The 17808-nt window shown below is 37.5% G+C and overlaps 1 protein-coding gene across 7 annotated transcripts in view; it reads right to left on the bottom strand.

The window, feature by feature from the left end:
- WWOX (WW domain containing oxidoreductase) overlaps nucleotides 1-17808 on the bottom strand; it is a 660294-nt gene that overhangs the window by 470697 nt on the left and 171789 nt on the right. For all 7 annotated transcript variants that reach the window (XR_012657285.1, XM_032768123.2, XM_032768125.2 and 4 more), the window contains exons 7-8: nucleotides 8338-8523; nucleotides 4185-4449 (exon numbers count right to left, since the gene is read on the bottom strand). Coding sequence is in view for 6 of the 7 variants with exons in the window: in XM_032768123.2 (XP_032624014.1) it covers nucleotides 4185-4449; nucleotides 8338-8523 (451 nt within the window). In the remaining variant the exon portion in view is untranslated. The remainder of the gene's footprint in view (nucleotides 1-4184; nucleotides 4450-8337; nucleotides 8524-17808) is intronic.

Below are 17808 nucleotides of genomic sequence, written 5' to 3'. Positions count from 1 at the left end.
ATTTAAGAGTAGGTTAGATAAATGTCTATCAGGGATGGTCTAGACAGTATTTGGTCCTGCCATGAGGGCAGGGGACTGGACTCGATGACCTCTTGAGGTCCCTTCCAGTCCTAGAGTCTATGAATCTATGAATTTTTTAAAAAGACAGAGATCAAGCCAGCTGGGCACATACCTAGTCTATGTAACCATGTATTTCCTACCACTGTTACCTTCAGAATCCCTCCAATACTTCCATTTGTTCGTAACATCCACTTGTTCAAGTTTGTCTTGAAGTAAATGGCAAGCTCTCCAAGGCAAGGCCTACTTTTTACTATATGATTGTATAATGTCAAGTAAAATAGGGACCTGGTCCTGATTATGGCTTGTGCTTGCTACAATAACAAAAGGACTATATAAATAGAACAGGACAGAGCTGCGGCTGATATTACTATCTGCCATAAAAAAAAAAAAAAAAGAAGAAGAAGAAGTATGGACATCCATTTTAACTAATTTCAATATGTTTTGGTTTTGGAAAAGTGAGAGGGGAGAATTCAAGTTCAATTTTCACTAGTTTAAATAGTATAAACATCTGTTGGAATCACCATGTTAACAAGTTTCAGCGGCAGAACACCTGCAAACTTCCTGTGAATCACTATGACCAGCACTGATATAATATATCACACATTACTCCATTGTAGGCAGCCATAAAAGAGGCTTGGATGGGATGGAGTTGCATTATTTTCAGTATGATAATCCAGTTACAGCAATAATTAAAATGGTATATGTGCAAAAGCCTAAGATTGCAAAGAGAGATTAAGTTTAAGAAAGTTACTTAAGAGTATTCAGTAGTATAGTTAGACATCTGTAACACTATTCCTTAAAACAGGCACTTAAAATAGCCTGACTCCATGAAGAGTGCCCTAATTACTGTAACTAAAGTCACTACAGTCACAGCAAGTAACAGCAAATAAAAAGGTTTATATTAGAACACTTCTCTTCAATGCTTCAGGGAATCAGCTAAAACTAAGGCCTATAGGCAATGTTTCCTTGTACTAAATTCTGTCATGCAGAGTATTCTCATTGCCACACGCAAGAGGCCGCATGACCTCTCCCAAGAATGGAGATCTACAGTATGCGGCAACATTCATCTCTGAAGGAAACATACACTCTCACATTCAGATTGGAGCAACACCACCTTTATGAACTTAACCATTAAAAAAAGGCATTTTTTAAAACACACAAGATAGACCTTTGTCCACTATTTGGATCAAAATGAAACATCTGACCAGCTGGTACGCTGGTATAATTTATAAAAAGTGTAATGTAAGTAAACAATTTTAAAATGCCATTAAGACATTATCACAAAAATAAATGTGAGAAAAATGAAAATAAAAAGTTCTCAGTAATTAGCAGTAACCAGTTTAGCAAATTATTGTGAATACACTAGAAGTGAAAATTTAAGGACTAGCTTTCCAAAAAGTTGGGCCTTTGAGTCCTACCTTATGTTACCCACCATTTTCAGTGCATCTCTACTAAATCTTGTTTTGTGAAATAAAATGAGAAGCTTGATTCTTTTTAACTATTTCTATTGTAATAGCATCAAAAGGCCCTTGTCAGGATCAGGACCTCACTGTGCTAACCATTTGAGATGTTACACATATGCAACAAACTATGAACTATGGATTGTACATAATTACACAGATTCAGCATGTGACTCAGCCATTAATCCGACAAGCTATTGGGGGCAATGTTATTGATGGAGCTATTCAAGGATGATACCTGACTCCTGTCCTCTCCTTCCCTGCTTCTTTTCAAATTAAAATAATTGGATTTTCTCCGTTTCCCTGGCTCAGAGAGACAACGAGTTGTGCAACCTCACAACCACTGGCATCCATCACTGCGTCCATTGTGAGAGCGCCCGAGATGGGGCTGAACTACCAGCAAGATAGGCTCGACTCAGTATGGGCATAGATACCTTCTTTCTACATCCCAAATGTTTGGTCTCAAACAGGATGGAGCCATTTTTTTTCCTTTGGGAATATCATTCCCTCTCAGTGAGCAAGTGATGAGAGACAGACAATAAGGTTCAAAAGCAGGCAATTCTCAGCAAAGCCCATTTGACAGCACGGCAATCTCTTAATAAAGAAGAATGTTAGTGGTAGGCACAAAAGGTCTAGTTAACTTTCTTTGCGTAACAGACCCAATCGAGTGTTCATTAGAGTCAATGGCAAGACTCCCATAGACCTCAGTGTGCATTGGAAAGGGCCCATTGTAGGGAATCATACAGTAGGTAGACCCATTTTTAATGCATTACTTATAATCCTTTCAAACCATGAAGTTCTGTTAGCTAACTCATCATTCTGGGGGGGCTACTGAAATATTGTAACTATTAATCCCTTTGTAATACAGTTTGTCTGAAAATATGTACAAGTGCTGCTGAAACTGTTCTCTAAAATGACACACCAGTGACTTTTGGGGACAGGAGGAACCTGAGATTACTATATTGGCAATCTAGCTCCTCAAATGGCAAACCCCGGACACACCCCATGCATTGGGACTTACAACTTTATCTCTCAACAAATTTCTTCGGATGAATCTAAGGGGCTTCTCTCCATTGAGTGGTATGTTTTAAATTCAGGCAAGTTTGGGGGTTATCCCAACACAAAAAGAAGTGTCTGAAAACGTCTTAACAGTCAGTAAATTTTCCATGCTCAGATAGTTAAAAAATGGCTTCTACCTGTTGATAAACTGTATAGTAAATGTCTTGACCACATTTTGGATCTTTATGAAATACATTGAAGAGACCAAATAACCAATGTCTGACAGGTTTATTAATAAGGTACACGAAAAAGAAGCTATATGATATAAGTCTACAAAGAGCAGTACCATGCAGTGACATCACATTCACCTTATGCAAGTGTGATTTTACAAGTTACACATTTCTTTACACGAATGGAAACCAACCCATTGGTAAATTCCAGTTACCTAACTAGTTGTTCTGTTTCTTCCTTATCTTTGTTTTGGACACTAGAATTCCAGGTACTTTCCGTTGGTACATTCCATTAAGGTACTTCCGTAGCTTGTACTAAGACATAGGCCTGGTCTACACTTGGGGGCAGGGGGAGGAATTGATCTAAGATACGCAACTTCAGCTACAAGAATAGAGTAGCTGAAGTCAACGTATCTTATATAGACTTAGAATCACTTACTTTGTGCCCTCGCATCGCGAGATTGACGGCCGCCAATCGCACGTCAGTTCCGCTTCCACTTCTCACCGTGGTCGAGTTCCGGAGTCGATAGAGTGATTAGGGATTGATTACTACTACTGTAGACGTGATAAATCGATCCCCGATAGATCGATCACTGACATACCCACAGAATGACTGTATCTTGATTTTGACAGGTTTCCTATCTGCTTGTGCCAAATGCTTACTTCAGCAAGTGCAAAGTGTTATGGGATATTTAGTATAAGTGAACAGGATTATGTTATAGGCTAGTTTAGGCTAAATCACTGTTATAATCTTTTTATAAAAATAATTTGTATACTAGCCAGGATATATAAGTCAACATACCAAACAACCACCAGCACACACACACTCTCTCCCGCATCTCCTCACACACTCCTGATTTAAAAAATAATAAAAAAAAAAAAAACCACCAAGGAAACCACTGCCATTGGATTAAGAATAAGGATAAGGAAGATGATATTCACCAGGAAGCTATAAGCCTCTGAAAAAGAAGGGTTTACACTGAAAGTGCTTTCCCTCAGCCATCAGTGATGTCATTAGCAAGGTTCTCTAATCACAACACCTCCATATTCATCTATTTACATACCAAATGTACTTGAGCATGCACTTAATTGAAAATTCAAAACAACTTTTTAAATTCTTTAAATGTGTGTTGAAGCACATCACTAACCCCACAGCATTCCATCCCTAATATGTGCAGCTACCTAATAACAGGGCAACGGAAATCAGGCATTCCAACATTGTCAATGTAAAGTAATACATAGAAAGTTCATCTGAAATGGTTTTAGGACCCTTTACTACAGCTCACAGGTTTGACAGCGTGATCACTATTAAAACCGTGCTTGCATTTATAAGAGGCAAAAGGTTAAAGTAAATATGTACATCTGGATTTTTATAACTCCACTCCCATGATTTAAAAACTGAAGATGTGTAAAATGCTGCAAGGCATTCACTTACCATGGATTTGGTGAAAGGCCGAGCCAAGGTAAACAGCAGGGTATACACCCACCAGTTGCGATGAATGGATGAGTAGATCATATTTCCAGGATGCACTGCATTAGAAGTCACTCCGTGGGGAGAAAGGTGGCGGTTTAGCTCATTGGAGAACAATATATTGCAAAGCTTGGAACGGTTGTAGGCCACCATAGCCCAGAACTCTTTCTTAGATGGAGAAAGCAGGCTGAAGTCAAGCTTTCCTGCAGAATTTTTAATTTCTGAAAATCTAAAAAACAGTAGATGTGCTTTAGACATTCTGGGCCAAATTCTGCTCTCATTTAAAATCGTACAACTCCTTGGAAGTCACAAAGGTTGTGCTGCTGCAATTGATAGCAGAATTTGGACCGCAACCAACACACAATTTGCTTAGCAGTTTCTTAAAATCTAATAGAAATTGCTTTTGGTCCTCAAAAATAACTTCATGTTTTATGGGAGTAAAAGTATTAAATAAATTCAGATCAGAAGCAAAAGATAACCCATTAAATCCATGCAAACAGAAAGGTTATTTAAAAGTCATAGTTTATACTATATGAACTACTTTCTTTTGCAACAGGAACAAAATCAGCTTTTTAGTTTTGTTTTTGAAGACTCACATGATTAACATACATTTAAGTCATTTTGAATAAAAGATTTCTGCTTTTCAAAGCAGAGTAATACAGTATTAATTCTTAATCATTTTTTCCTAGATTATTTTAATCTAATGCTCAAGTACTGCATATTTTAGTTTAAGTGTCCAAATAAGTACAGATGACTCTTACTGCCTCTTAGACTCTTTTTAGATTAAACATTGATGATTATAAAGTGGTTATAACTTTGGTAACTTGCCATCAATAGTCTTATATGTTTAAAAGATAAATGTAAACAAGACCAAAATGAGTTCTGGCAGACTATAATGTTTTTAAGTATACCCCTGACATGACTGAACACAAATCAAAGTAACTAGTTGATGTTTTTTAATTGGGTCTGACAGAGTCATTAAACACCAGCTGTTTGTTTCTTTCTTTCTTTCTTAATAATAACAAAGTAGTGAATGTACTAAAGACATTTGCATGAAAAAAAGTTATTTTCTCGATAGTTCTCTATCCATCCTTACATTTTTGGTTTATTAAATTACCAGTATGCATTAGTACTGAGAAACAAATATCACTGATAGTAGCAAAACAATGCTCCACACAAGAATGCTACTTTAAGGCAGGGGGCGTATTGGAGGTCTAGCAAACGCACTTCAATATGTAGAGCTTTCAGAATCAGCTGGGGAAATGAGGGACAAACATAATTGTGGTGTACATTATAAAAAATATATTTGAAAATGCCTTTCCTGATTTTGCATTATACAGTCCAAATTAAGCAATCGGCTGGTTTGTTTGTGTTTGCGGTTTTTTAAACTTATATCAGGGCAAAAACAGTAAAATACACAGACAAAAAGCCAGCAAGGTTCCAAAGTCAATAGGAGCTGACAATGCCTTGTCCTTTGCAGAATCAGTCCCTCATTTGATCTCAGGTAATAAAATGGCTCTTTCATGATTTTCACATTTATTTAGGGCACAACTCTGAAATCAGTGGGAATAATCCAGGAGTAAATTATTACTCAACATGAATAAGGGTAGCAGACTTTGCTAATCAAGCCCTTAGTAGCTGTCTAAACCACCGAAGTATGCTATACAAATAGCGTTCTCTTTCTGTCATCAACATAATAGTAAAGTAGCAACACATTTTCAGCCCAGTCTCGTGAGTCAGTCTTAAGGCGGCAGCTCCATTCACTTTGTTGGACAATCAAATTAACCATACAGAAATAAAGATAGGAGGAAAGTCAATTTACTTATTCTTATTTTTGTATGATGCACTTGAACTATTTATAAAATGACAACTCAATTCATTTGCACTGAATTCAGATAAGAAAATAAAATAGAGCAAAGGACCAGAGAGGCAAATAAATGTTTTGCCTCAGAGAAGTCTAGCATAATAATTTCTGCAAACATAGGACTTTATTTTCCCCCTAACAGGGAGTCTTGATTCCAACAAAAAGATTCAGCCAAGGTTTATGGAAGTAACTAGATATCAACACTTCTGTTTTACAACACAGTTTAAGGCTCAGAGTTCTCAAATAAGTTGGAAAGTACTCCCAGTATTAAGACCTGCTCTCTAAACTAGCTCTCTGCATCAGCTTATTGTCACTGAACAGCTAGAAAAGACAGCCATTTAAAAATTATTTAAAATGTTTAAATATGATCTAAGACACAAGAAATGAACCCCTAAAACAGAAAAGCAATAGGTTGGATTAGTAATTATATTCTGACATGCACAGTGACTAATTTTTTCCTAGGTTTCCATAAAACTTTGCTAACTGAATGAGATGAGCCATGAGCACTTTACAATAATCTTATTTTTCAAAACAAAGATAAATCTGTGTAAAGATATGAGCTCTAGTTCCACACAGCACTTAAGGGGGAAAAAAACAACCAAAGATGTCATTTAAAATACTATTTGAGATACAAGCTTACAAAGGGAAACAAGCAGCTGACAATTCAACATAATCTGCCATTAAATAACAGCTCATTTATACATATCCCATTGTGCCCTCCACATCTGGCAAGTGATTGGAGTTGGCAGATTTATTTCTAAAGCTATCTTGCCTGCCCCACAGTAGCCTCCCTCAGTCCTAACAGGACTCTGCAACTTGCTTTCATAAACCTGGTGTGATTTGCAAAGATAAGGATGTCCAGATTTTGTTACCACCTAATTACTAGATGTTTCATGTCTTTTAACACCAGGGAGGATTATTACTGGCATTTTCTACTGCTTCCTTTGATTTCAGCCATCATAAATTTAAAATGGTAAAAGTAAATCTATCTTCAGTGTGTCATTTATACCATAAGCCCCTCTGTTTGGAAGTGATAAAGATTTCAGTCTGACCCTTGGCTGGTCTCTCTCTACCGGGTCCCCAGGGTTACATTCTATGGAAACATGATTAAAAAAATAAGCTTCATTCTGGGTCTCTTAAAACAGTGCAGAAATAAATAAATAAAAGTAGTTGCACATTTTTCCTCTTGCTTTGCTAAATCTCTAGCACACCATGCAAAATAGTGAAATAGAAATCAACAATAATGTTTTAAAGCAGGCCATGATGGGCCTAATAATCCTGCAATCCCTGCACATTCTGAACTAAATCTGAAGACATCATGTGATTTTGATACAGAAAGAATTCAGAATTGGGCCCTGAGGCCCAGATTTTTAAAGGTATTTAGGCATTACTGCACTAAAATACCATTGACAGTAGGTGGGATTTAGACTCCTTATTGCCTAAATCACTTTTGAAAGAGGGATTTAGGAGTCTAAATCGGTTAGCTGTTGCAACATTAAGTACAGCAATGCCTAACTACCTTTAAAATCTGGACCATAATCTACTGCAGGTAGTAATTATTTTGTCTTTTTAAAAACTTTGCTCTTCAGTTATTAAAAACATTCTAAAACACTGCAAACGTCTGAAATTTCATATTGTGCTTTTTGCAAAATTGGACTCCTAAAGGTAATCGGAGAGAAGTGCCATCTGATATCTTAATCGAAAATTTAACCAAAAGAGGCACAGCCAGATTTCTAATATAGACTAACTAACAAACTTCCCTTCCTACAATTATACAGCTAATGTCTGCACTGAATTCCCCAATTTCTCATTACAAAACAATTGGATTTCATCTAGCAGTCTTTAATTGCATTGTTTCTCCTGCTAGAATAACTGCACATTCTTCTTGGTAAGATGTTGAAGTTGTTGAATGACAAATCAATAAAGGTCATGCCATTCAGATTTAATCAATTATTATTCCATCTCCTAGCAAAATCAATGAGTGGCCTGAAGTGCAGTGAAAAATCTGCATTCATACAAAGAGTGACCAAGACCGACCTATGCAGTATTATGAAACTTATATGCACATAGAATCTCAGGGACAGATCCTGTATATGAGTAATCCTACTGAGTTTAAAAAGGATTGCTCAAACAAGAGTAAGCACTATAGGATTGGTATTTTTATTTTAAAGTTTGGTATTTCTAGTGTGGTGGTTTCATCCCAAGGATTGCAGAAAGGGCCAATCAGAACTAAATCAAGTGATTTTAACAAACCTGTGTGATTCTGATGAAACCATCACAACTCTTGCTGGAGATGAGTGGCGTAGAATGTCTTCAAGCAGTTGGACAAGGTAAAAATGCCCCAGGTGATTCACCTGGAAGGTGGCCTCTAGGTCATCTTCTGTCAAGGACCACGGAGCAGCAAAAACAGCAGCATTGCAGATCAGCATATGGAGTGGCCTGAATAATCAACAAGACATGCTGACATTAAAAAATTAAATCAAATCAAGTAAATAAAAAAGTATAAAGAATTAGATTAATTAAATGTATTGTTATCTTGATTTATGCCACCTTCTTATCATTTCAGAACTTCCACTGGAAAAACAAAACAAAAACAAAGGTAACTGAACAACTGGAGCTCAAATACTTCACAGGTCCACCATCAACACAGGGTTTAGAATGGTCAGAAAAAGAGTGGATACTAGATGGATGGCTGACATGCATAGATATATTAGACAGATCCTCCAGATATTCTACTCCAGATGTCATTAAACCTCCAAAGCAGGGAACAGGCTCAAATTTGGCAGGCTAAATCTGCGAAACATAATTCCTCTAACCATAGGAATTTTACCCCATATTCCTGGTCTTAATGTGCCCAAGGAGTAAAGATTACACAAGCTGATCAGTCTCCATCCAAGTCACCTTCATGCACAGACATCATGGACATTTAAGTACTGCAGACCTGACACCTTTTAAAACCCAACTTTTTATCTGTCAGCCATGTCACGTATTTAACTCCAAAATAGGCAAAGTCACGCTAAAAAGCTCTAATTTTTACAAACACCTAACCAACCCAGAAGTGTATAATTTAAAACAGAACAAAGTGCAAGTATAGGGAAACAGAAGAATGGTTCATTTGTCTTCTGTTTCAACTAACCACTGCCTGATGATGGGATGGCTGTGGGCCATTCTTCCCTGTGTACCATAAGAGGACAAGTCCACAAGCCAATGATCACCACTTTTCTAGATGGTTCCAAGGCTGCAGCAGCAGGGCCCATGCATCCCAGTATTGGGGTTCTACAGAGACAATCCTATGAGAAATGCCAAAAATTAAGACTTGGAATTCCAAAGAAGCCTAAAGTAATTAGGCACTAAGCACCTTTTAAGCACTGTTGAAAATCCCATCTTCAATTATAACCTAATTATCTAAAAGAATTTTTGGGAAATTAAAAAAAGGAGTGACAGACATCAGTTTAATATGACAATACCGAGAATGTTATCATCAGTGAGATTAGACAGATAGAAAGACAGATAAAAACCTTTAGTTAAAAATAAATTTCACCTAGAAACCCGGAAACAGTTCACTATGTCACAGTTCTAAAATAGTAATGTAATGATGTCTGATCAGTTGTCAATAGTCTCATATTTTTATCTTTAGGTTCATTCTTGAAGAAGCTTCACAGAAACCTTTAGAGGAAAATATTGAAACACATGCAAGCCCTATGAAGTACATTTACTAATGGCCGGGGCTTCTGCTTTCTTTTGCTCCCACATTTTACACTTGCAAAATAAACTGTGGCTATTCTAAGCATGTGAAAGGGAGGCTGCATTTTTGAAAATGTGGCTCTATGTTTCTGTTCAAGCATCCTGGGTCAAAGTCTGCCTGTGTTTCACCTGTGCAATCCTACTCTACACAGTAGGAATGGATGGAAGGAACAAAGGATGACCATCCCAGAGAACCTACACAGAAGCATAAGACCATATTTTTATAAGGGCAACTTTCCTTTTGTAGGCACAATTAGCCCCGCACCTGAATTGCAACTGCACAACACTCATATGAAATGCCAGTATTCATTTCTGTCTCAGTTTATTTTGCAATCACAAAAAAATGAGGGTGTATGTGGTGCTTGCCATAAGGAATACAAAGTCACAAACCTTCAGAGAATGCATCTCATGAAGTGTTAGATGACTCAGTATCACCTCAAAGTTTATGTGAAGCTTCTGGAAGAATTCATTTGCAAATAAGATATATACGTCTTTTTAGACAGGAGTATAATACTGATTTAGAACTGTGCTGCAGTTTGTAAACAGTGGAAACCACAGTATGTCACCAGTGTGTGTCTGCTATTGGCTCAAAGTTCCCTCATCTTGAAATATGTAGATCTATATTACAGGTCAAATGCTGCCGTCAGATGTGCACACACATCCTGACTAAGTGAAAGACAGGAAAGCAGGTCACAAAAGAGATGTGCAAAAAATCCATTGAAATGTACAAATAAAAACTAAACAGGAAACACTGAGTACTTAAATATTAAAAAATTATTGATCTTCATGCAGTTCTTTCATAATTGTAGGTTTGATTTACATAAGGCACTTTTAACTATCTGGAATTACGAATAGACAGTGAATCAAATCCTGTCATTTGCCACTAACTGCAAGTGGGCTGACATGACACAGTGGAGTTCCATCAGTGTCAGAGTGAAGGGGTCCCCTCCCCAGGGTGTAGAGCACCCAGAAAACTGCTCAGGAGCACCACTACTCCAACTCCTAGGTTGTAGTTCTGCCCATGCTTATTGTGCTTCCCCTATAAAGGCTACTGTCCCTTCCAGCTATCTAACCATGGATTCACTGGCCACGCCCATGCCTCTCCCTGCCAGGCACCCCAAACCTCTATTTAATGCAGTGGATGGTCTGTTAAACATCTCCACATATACACTGCTTTTCTAGTATACACCTGCTGGGAACAAGGGGCAGGGGTTAGCCTCGTGTACATTTATCATAGATACACGATTAATCAACTTTCATTAATTTTTGCAGATCTTCAGCATATAAAAATCAAGGGACAGTGCTTAATTTAGTTTCTGCTTACACTGTGAATATATATTATCTTACTTTTTCATATTTTCCTGATGATTTAATTTATGAATTAGTGTCCTAGCTACAAGACATCTTTTTCCCTCAAAAATAAAAAGCTAGTTTGTGAGGTATATTAATATAAATGTTGTAGTTGGTACTTGGCAATGACTTTATGACAAGACACTGTACTGTGAATTCTCAATGCACCAATGACAATAAAAAGAATATCCTTCATTGTTACTTTCAGTTGGACTTTAAATTTATAAGGCAAATGAATACCACATAAAACGACACAATCTGATATAAGAGAACACAATAAGACAGAATGAGCCCACATATGAACCTGGACTTTATTCTACGTAACCACATTTTAATATCCTTCATTAATGCTAATTACACAGTAACTACCAGAGGCAAAATATGTACCCTGTACCTAAACCTGTCAGCTCAATTAATTAAAACCAGGATTCCAGAATATAAAACTATAAAATACTGTGAATTTTTAATGGTAAAGGAATGTAATTGAGTTTTATAAAAAGGGAGAATTACTCCTGCCTCTTTTTAATGAGGTTTTTATTTTTGAAACATCTTTTACTAAAAGTTTGTTTTTTTTTAACTAAAAGTAATTAAGATTCAAGAGAGTCTCTAAAATTATGAATCTCTACAGTATTCTATCACAATAATTAGTTTTATCTGTACAAAAATATACAAATAATAAAAATAGAAACACTTTAATCAAATCCCCTAGCTAAATGGTTAGTAGCAGATTTTTTTAATTTTTTTTTTTTTTAGTTAATTTTAGTGTTTGTAAATGATGCAAGACTTACAGTCCTGGAAGCTGAAGTCCTCTTTACCCAGAGGGCAGCATCAGCAGAGATGTCTACAAAGCCTCATTTCAGTTCTGGAAGGACCACCTTTTGAACTGAGAGGATAATTCAGGATCCACGTCTGTTAAATCACTGGTCTCCCTAGTGAGACTGCTAACAAGGGGCCAATAAGTGTCAAGTGTGATGGTAGTTTTTTGTGATGTGGACACCTACCCAATAAGAACAAAGATCACCTACTTATTTCACATTAGCCATGTAACAGCCCTTGTATGATCATGAATTTCAGCCACCAAGGACAGATTCTAGTTTCCAAGGTGCAGTGCTTTTTATCACTGAACATCTCATTGTGCAGTATCTGAATGTTCAGGCTGTATGACAATTCAAGCCACACATCTGATACTAAAGCCTTGCTTTATGACTGAAATAGTTTTAGTGGATAGCAGGACTATGACCTTGATTTCACCAGTTTATTAAGAAACTGGGGCAGTCTGCATTAGCCTTCGTTATGACCCCTATAAAATAATCTTCTGCATTTAAAGTAGTCTGCTACTATTCTTCATCAAAGGTACAGGTAAATAGCAACAAAAAAAGTCAGCTGCAAGGCAGGATTTTCTGTTATGTTTATGCCTAGTGTTGACACTATGAGGCAGCTCTCTTTAACTGTATGACTCCTATTTGACATTTCTGTAAGCACCAGACAGCTAAAACCTTATACAGTGTTTTAAGCATTTACCCTTATGTCTCCTTAAAATGTCTTCAGCTAGTGACTTACATTGCACCAACTGAGCTAATGCATTCTACCATTACAATTTAAGTATGTATTGGGACCAGCATACAAGCTGCTCTATCACAGTACAATGTCACAGTTTCTTACCATCCCCAGCATAGCAGACCCAAGAATGTAATGTTTTAACTGCAAGCAGTACTGTGATTGTAAAAAAACCCTCCCTCTATTCTGATGAGTAATTAGAATTTGGTAACTGTAAAAAGTGCTCTGAATTAGCAAGGGTATTTTTTCTATTAATGCCTTAAAAATATCTCCAGCCTTGTGCACTTCACATATCCATGACAAGTCACTAACTCTTGTACTTGGACAAGTTATTCAGATCATATGTGCTATGCTGAATCTACTATTAGAAGAAATAAAGTAATCCAAATAGAAACTGCGCACTGTTTGAAAATATACAGAGTATGTTAATAAATGAAGAGATAGGGAAATTAAGTCATCTCTATAAATCAATTCACTATAGAATTTAATAATCAATTTGTTAGCATATGATGCAAAACTATGATCTGTCAACACTCTTGTGAACTGGCCCTGTGCAGCAGTAGCTACTTTCAAGGGAATTAATTACTGGAGATTTGCAAATGGAAGAATAATATTTTCCAACAAATGTAGCCCATGCATTAGGAGGTTAAACAAACACACCAAAATGTCAATGCAGTTTTTGGCTTTGCTGTTCCCCCATTTAAAGCACAATGAAATAGTTAACTAGAGCGTTATGCAAAGGGAATACTTCTCAAATCTTCCCATGAAGCAGAATGTCACACCATCTGGGGCACTTCTCAAGTGATTTGAAAAGTTCATACTGTTTGGAATTATACAGAAATTTAACAGAAAAGGCTTTGCCATATCCCCTAAGTCCCATAAGCAACTGTAGACCTATGTCACAGCCACAAATGGATGCAGAGAAATGTGACTTCTCCTCTGCTACAGAAGAAGCAAAGTCACAACCCTTTCTTTTCACAAACTTTTCTGTCACATAACTTTAAACCCACACTTGTTCCAATAAACCCCAGAAACTGGGCACCTCATGCTGTGAAAAAGCATCTTATTTCACAGAAAATTCACCCAAGATAGTCTCATGGACCACAAGACACAATAAACTTAGCCTAGACGCAAGCTAAGCCTAGAACAATGCTCGTCTTTTTGAAATTCAGCCCATTTACACAAACAGAAGTCATGGTAATAATGAGGGCAATCTGAGCCACCAGTTGTGACTCTGATATTAGTCTTTCTTACATGGTGGGATAGTAGAGAACACCTAGAGCTCCCACTAACAGAGTCTCCAATGCCATCTGTCAGATTCCTATATTCCAGATGCCTGTCAGACAGGCTTCACTTCAAGGCAAGATACACAGACAGCACCTGTAGCCCAGATGGATGATCTCCTCTTATCCACAGACAGGAGAAATACATCCACTCTCATCCTGCTGTACCTCTTTGAAGCGTTTGACACTGTTGATCAGCAAATACACCTCCCCGACCTCCAAGAGGCTGCATGAGTGAATGGAAATGGACTGAAATAGCTAAGCTCCTTCCCTCAGCTCAAACTCCAAGGCCATTATGGGCAACTGTCCATCTGCCTCCAGAAACCTCATCTGAACAGGCCCATACAGCAAAGTCCTCTCCCCCACATTATTCAGCACTTCTGTGAATCCAGAACTTTCTTAAAAAAAAAGTGACCAATATCTGACTGCACTCACAACTAAAGGTAAAACTCACTCTTTTGTCTTGTTTTTTTCCTGCCAGTACGTCCTCTCGCACAACAATGGACGTACATAAAAAACCAGCAAATCTTATCAAGTAACTTACTCCTTCCTTCTGTGAAGGAAGGGAAAAATACTGATATTGCTGGTTATTTTTTTTAAATCTGGGAACGTGCTCAGATACTATGGTGATATAAGAGCGTAGATGTTAGATAGATGTCCAAAGACCAGCAGACAGGCCTAGTCCTGCTCTTTGTGGGGGGCTTGTTCTTCTACATATAAAACTAAAAGGTCAGCATTTGAACAAGGAAGGCAGGTTCTGCCTTAAAAATATCAGGAAATAATTCATACAACATGTGCAATGTTACCCTGCAGTTGGCTTTTCTTACATCTATCCCACCCTCAGAACTCCTACAAAAATAATCTAAATGTGGGATTTTACCTAAAACTACAACATGGAGTTAGATTTGAAATAAGAGAATTCAGACAGAGTTTAATTTGTCAACATGTCATGACTCATACATTCAGCTATTTTACACACTGTAAATATACTATGTGATATTAGAAATCCTGGGGCTTAGGAATTCCCTTGCCCCCACCACACACACTTTGTCATTTGAAATGTTTACAGAAGGAAGTTAAAAAAATAAAGGTCAAGGTAAGTCAATTTTTTTTTTGTTTTGTTTTGACTTACTACTGTGGATACCGTCTCCTTTGACCAGTTCAGTCCCTGGACATACACCTTCCCTCCTCTACCACTCCTCCTGAACTTCTCAAATAGGTTATGGAAGAACTGATTTAGAGCATCTTAGTCACCACATATTGGCTCCAGAGACCCTGATTCCCCAGACTCCTGCAGAAACCCAAACCAACACCCAGGATTCCACCTCTGTTCATCAACTTCTAGTAGTAGGGCATATTATTAAATTCAGATCAAGAGTCTCTGTACTTGAGAGCACTGAGGCAGATAAACTGATGTTCCACACTGAGGTATGACTCACATTTCATCAGTGTGCTCCATTTCACTAAAAAGGATTTTATCATCCAAGCATATCAGTATGTCTTGCTTCCTTCTTCTACGGGAGTCATGTCTACTACATTTCTCATACTCAGGCATCATTAGCCACCACACTGGACTTTCTTTTCCAGGGTTATAACCCGGCATCAATTACAACTCTCTCTCACAGAAAGTGCCACACTTAGAGTATTGGGATAAACCAGAACCAATGTCAACTCTCCACTCCGCCCTAATATGCCCGCACCAGGCAGCATTTCAAACCAAACTGTGACCTGAAAAAACATTATTTTAGGTCCAGTTCCTGTGTCCTGGCACAGCTATGAAACCCAAAATGCATGTTACTATTCTGCATGGAAGCCTCTGCAAGCTAGTATGTCTCTTCCCACCACTTTTAGTATTTCTCGCTCTCCTAGCTGTTGAAAACGGGAGCATGCGAGCTGGGGTGGGAAGACTAGACTTCCCACCTGACCACTCTCCTTGGACATTAATGTGACCCCTCCCAACTTTCACATTGGTCTGAGCTCAGCACCCATATAACTTTGCAGTTTTCCCTCCTTTCTGACTGTTGGGAAGAAAAAGGAGCTTTGTCCTCTCTCTTTTTCCTGCCCTCAAATCCTATTGCAGTCATGAGTTTCTCCACCACTAGAAAGCTACCTTATTGTCTGCAACCTCAGGCGTGGAGGAGGAGAAGCTTTTCTCTCTGCTGCCCAGAATGCTACAGGCAGCAGCAAGGAAAGTGTCCAGAGTCTGGTAAACTTTACTCTGTTGTTACAGGCATTCACTTGGGACAGTTTTCCACTTTCAAGTGAAAAAGTGCATTTTTTTTTTTTTTATCAAATTCTGATTGTAATTCATTTTTTATAAACATTTACAGGCACTTATTAAGCATAAACCTGCTGGAAGTGCACAATTAATATTAATTTTTACAATAATTGTGGAATGATTTGTTGTTTCAGCATATATTTCAAGAGGTACGATTTTAACTATATGCACAAAGCATCCCTTAAAAGCAGAAAAAGTATATTATAAAAGAAGTAATCTGCCTCTTTTTTGTCATTTTTTTTTTTATACCTATCATGGGAAATAGCAAAGTCCTTAGAAAATGTTTTCAAGACCACAGTTGATCATTTGAACAGTAAAACATTTCATACATTTTACTTGCCAATGACAACTCCTTTCTCTGTTTTGCCTGGAGATATGTGCAACTGTAACAGAGTTCAAAAACCCCCCAGCAGCTGCATTCTGCCATTCAGATCTGAAAAAATTCACATTATGATAAAAATTGATATACTTTGACATCCTCTGGGATTTCCTGCACCTTGGGAATAGCTAATGAAGAAATACAACCTTGCCAGAGTAAAACATAAGGTTTTGGATTCTAGGATTAAGACATTTGGCAAATGAGTGGCCCTTCTTACATCGCCAGTAAAGCAACCATACTTTTCTGCCCAATGATTCCGTCTCACTCTGTTCTGATTGTCTCGTCTGATGCTTTACACAAAAGACTAAATATATTTAAACTATATACTAAATAGTTACTGCTGTCCTTTGCGATATTCATGTTTTGTTAAAGTTAAAATATCAATACACACATACTGTTTTTATTTTCTCATTACCCATCAAACGATAAAACTGCAAATGCTTACTACTTCATTTGCAGCAAAATATTTTTAATCATGCTTATTAAATCATAAATATTTTACATGCTTATATACCGAATTTGGTCCTCATGGTTGGTTAAATCTTGTGGAAATAGATTGGATTCTTTATTCGGGAACATAGTTTCTGCCTCTGAAGTGTATTTCTACTCAGAAAATGATTCTCTTATCATGCCATTGTTAGGTGCTGTATTTATTATCTCAGTGATTCCTAAATTAAAATTTGCTCAATTTAAAGATTCTCTCTCTCTCTCCCCCTCTTCCCCACCCAACCTGCCAGAACAGCAGATTGTGACCTTTTCTTTTGCCAGGTGACTTCATCAGATATCCATGACCTTTATCACCTCCAAACTGGATTAGTGAAGCATGCTATACAGGCTGTAGCTGTGTTCCTCCCCAAGAGATGTTGTCATGCAAAATGCTCAACTTAAGAGCCCAGAGATGTAGACACGTGGGATCTGGAGGCAACTATGGAACTTTCTCTCTGCACTTCTCCAACAAAGCTTGAGTTTTTAAGCATGCTGGAAGACCCATCTATTTACCCAGGCTTTTGACTTAACGATCAGGGAGAAAAGAGAACTTATTATTGCTTGATCTTTATGGAGTGGGGTTTCTACTAAGCATTTGTGTTTCACCTTTCATTAGAGAATTTAATAGGAATTTTATTACGTAATCT

The sequence above is a fragment of the Chelonoidis abingdonii genome, chromosome 19 (genome assembly GCF_003597395.2).
Source record: "Chelonoidis abingdonii isolate Lonesome George chromosome 19, CheloAbing_2.0, whole genome shotgun sequence".
Taxonomy (NCBI): Eukaryota; Metazoa; Chordata; order Testudines; family Testudinidae; genus Chelonoidis; species Chelonoidis abingdonii.
The sequence above is the reverse complement of the archived record's forward strand: the minus strand, read 5'-3'. Positions and strand labels throughout refer to the sequence as shown.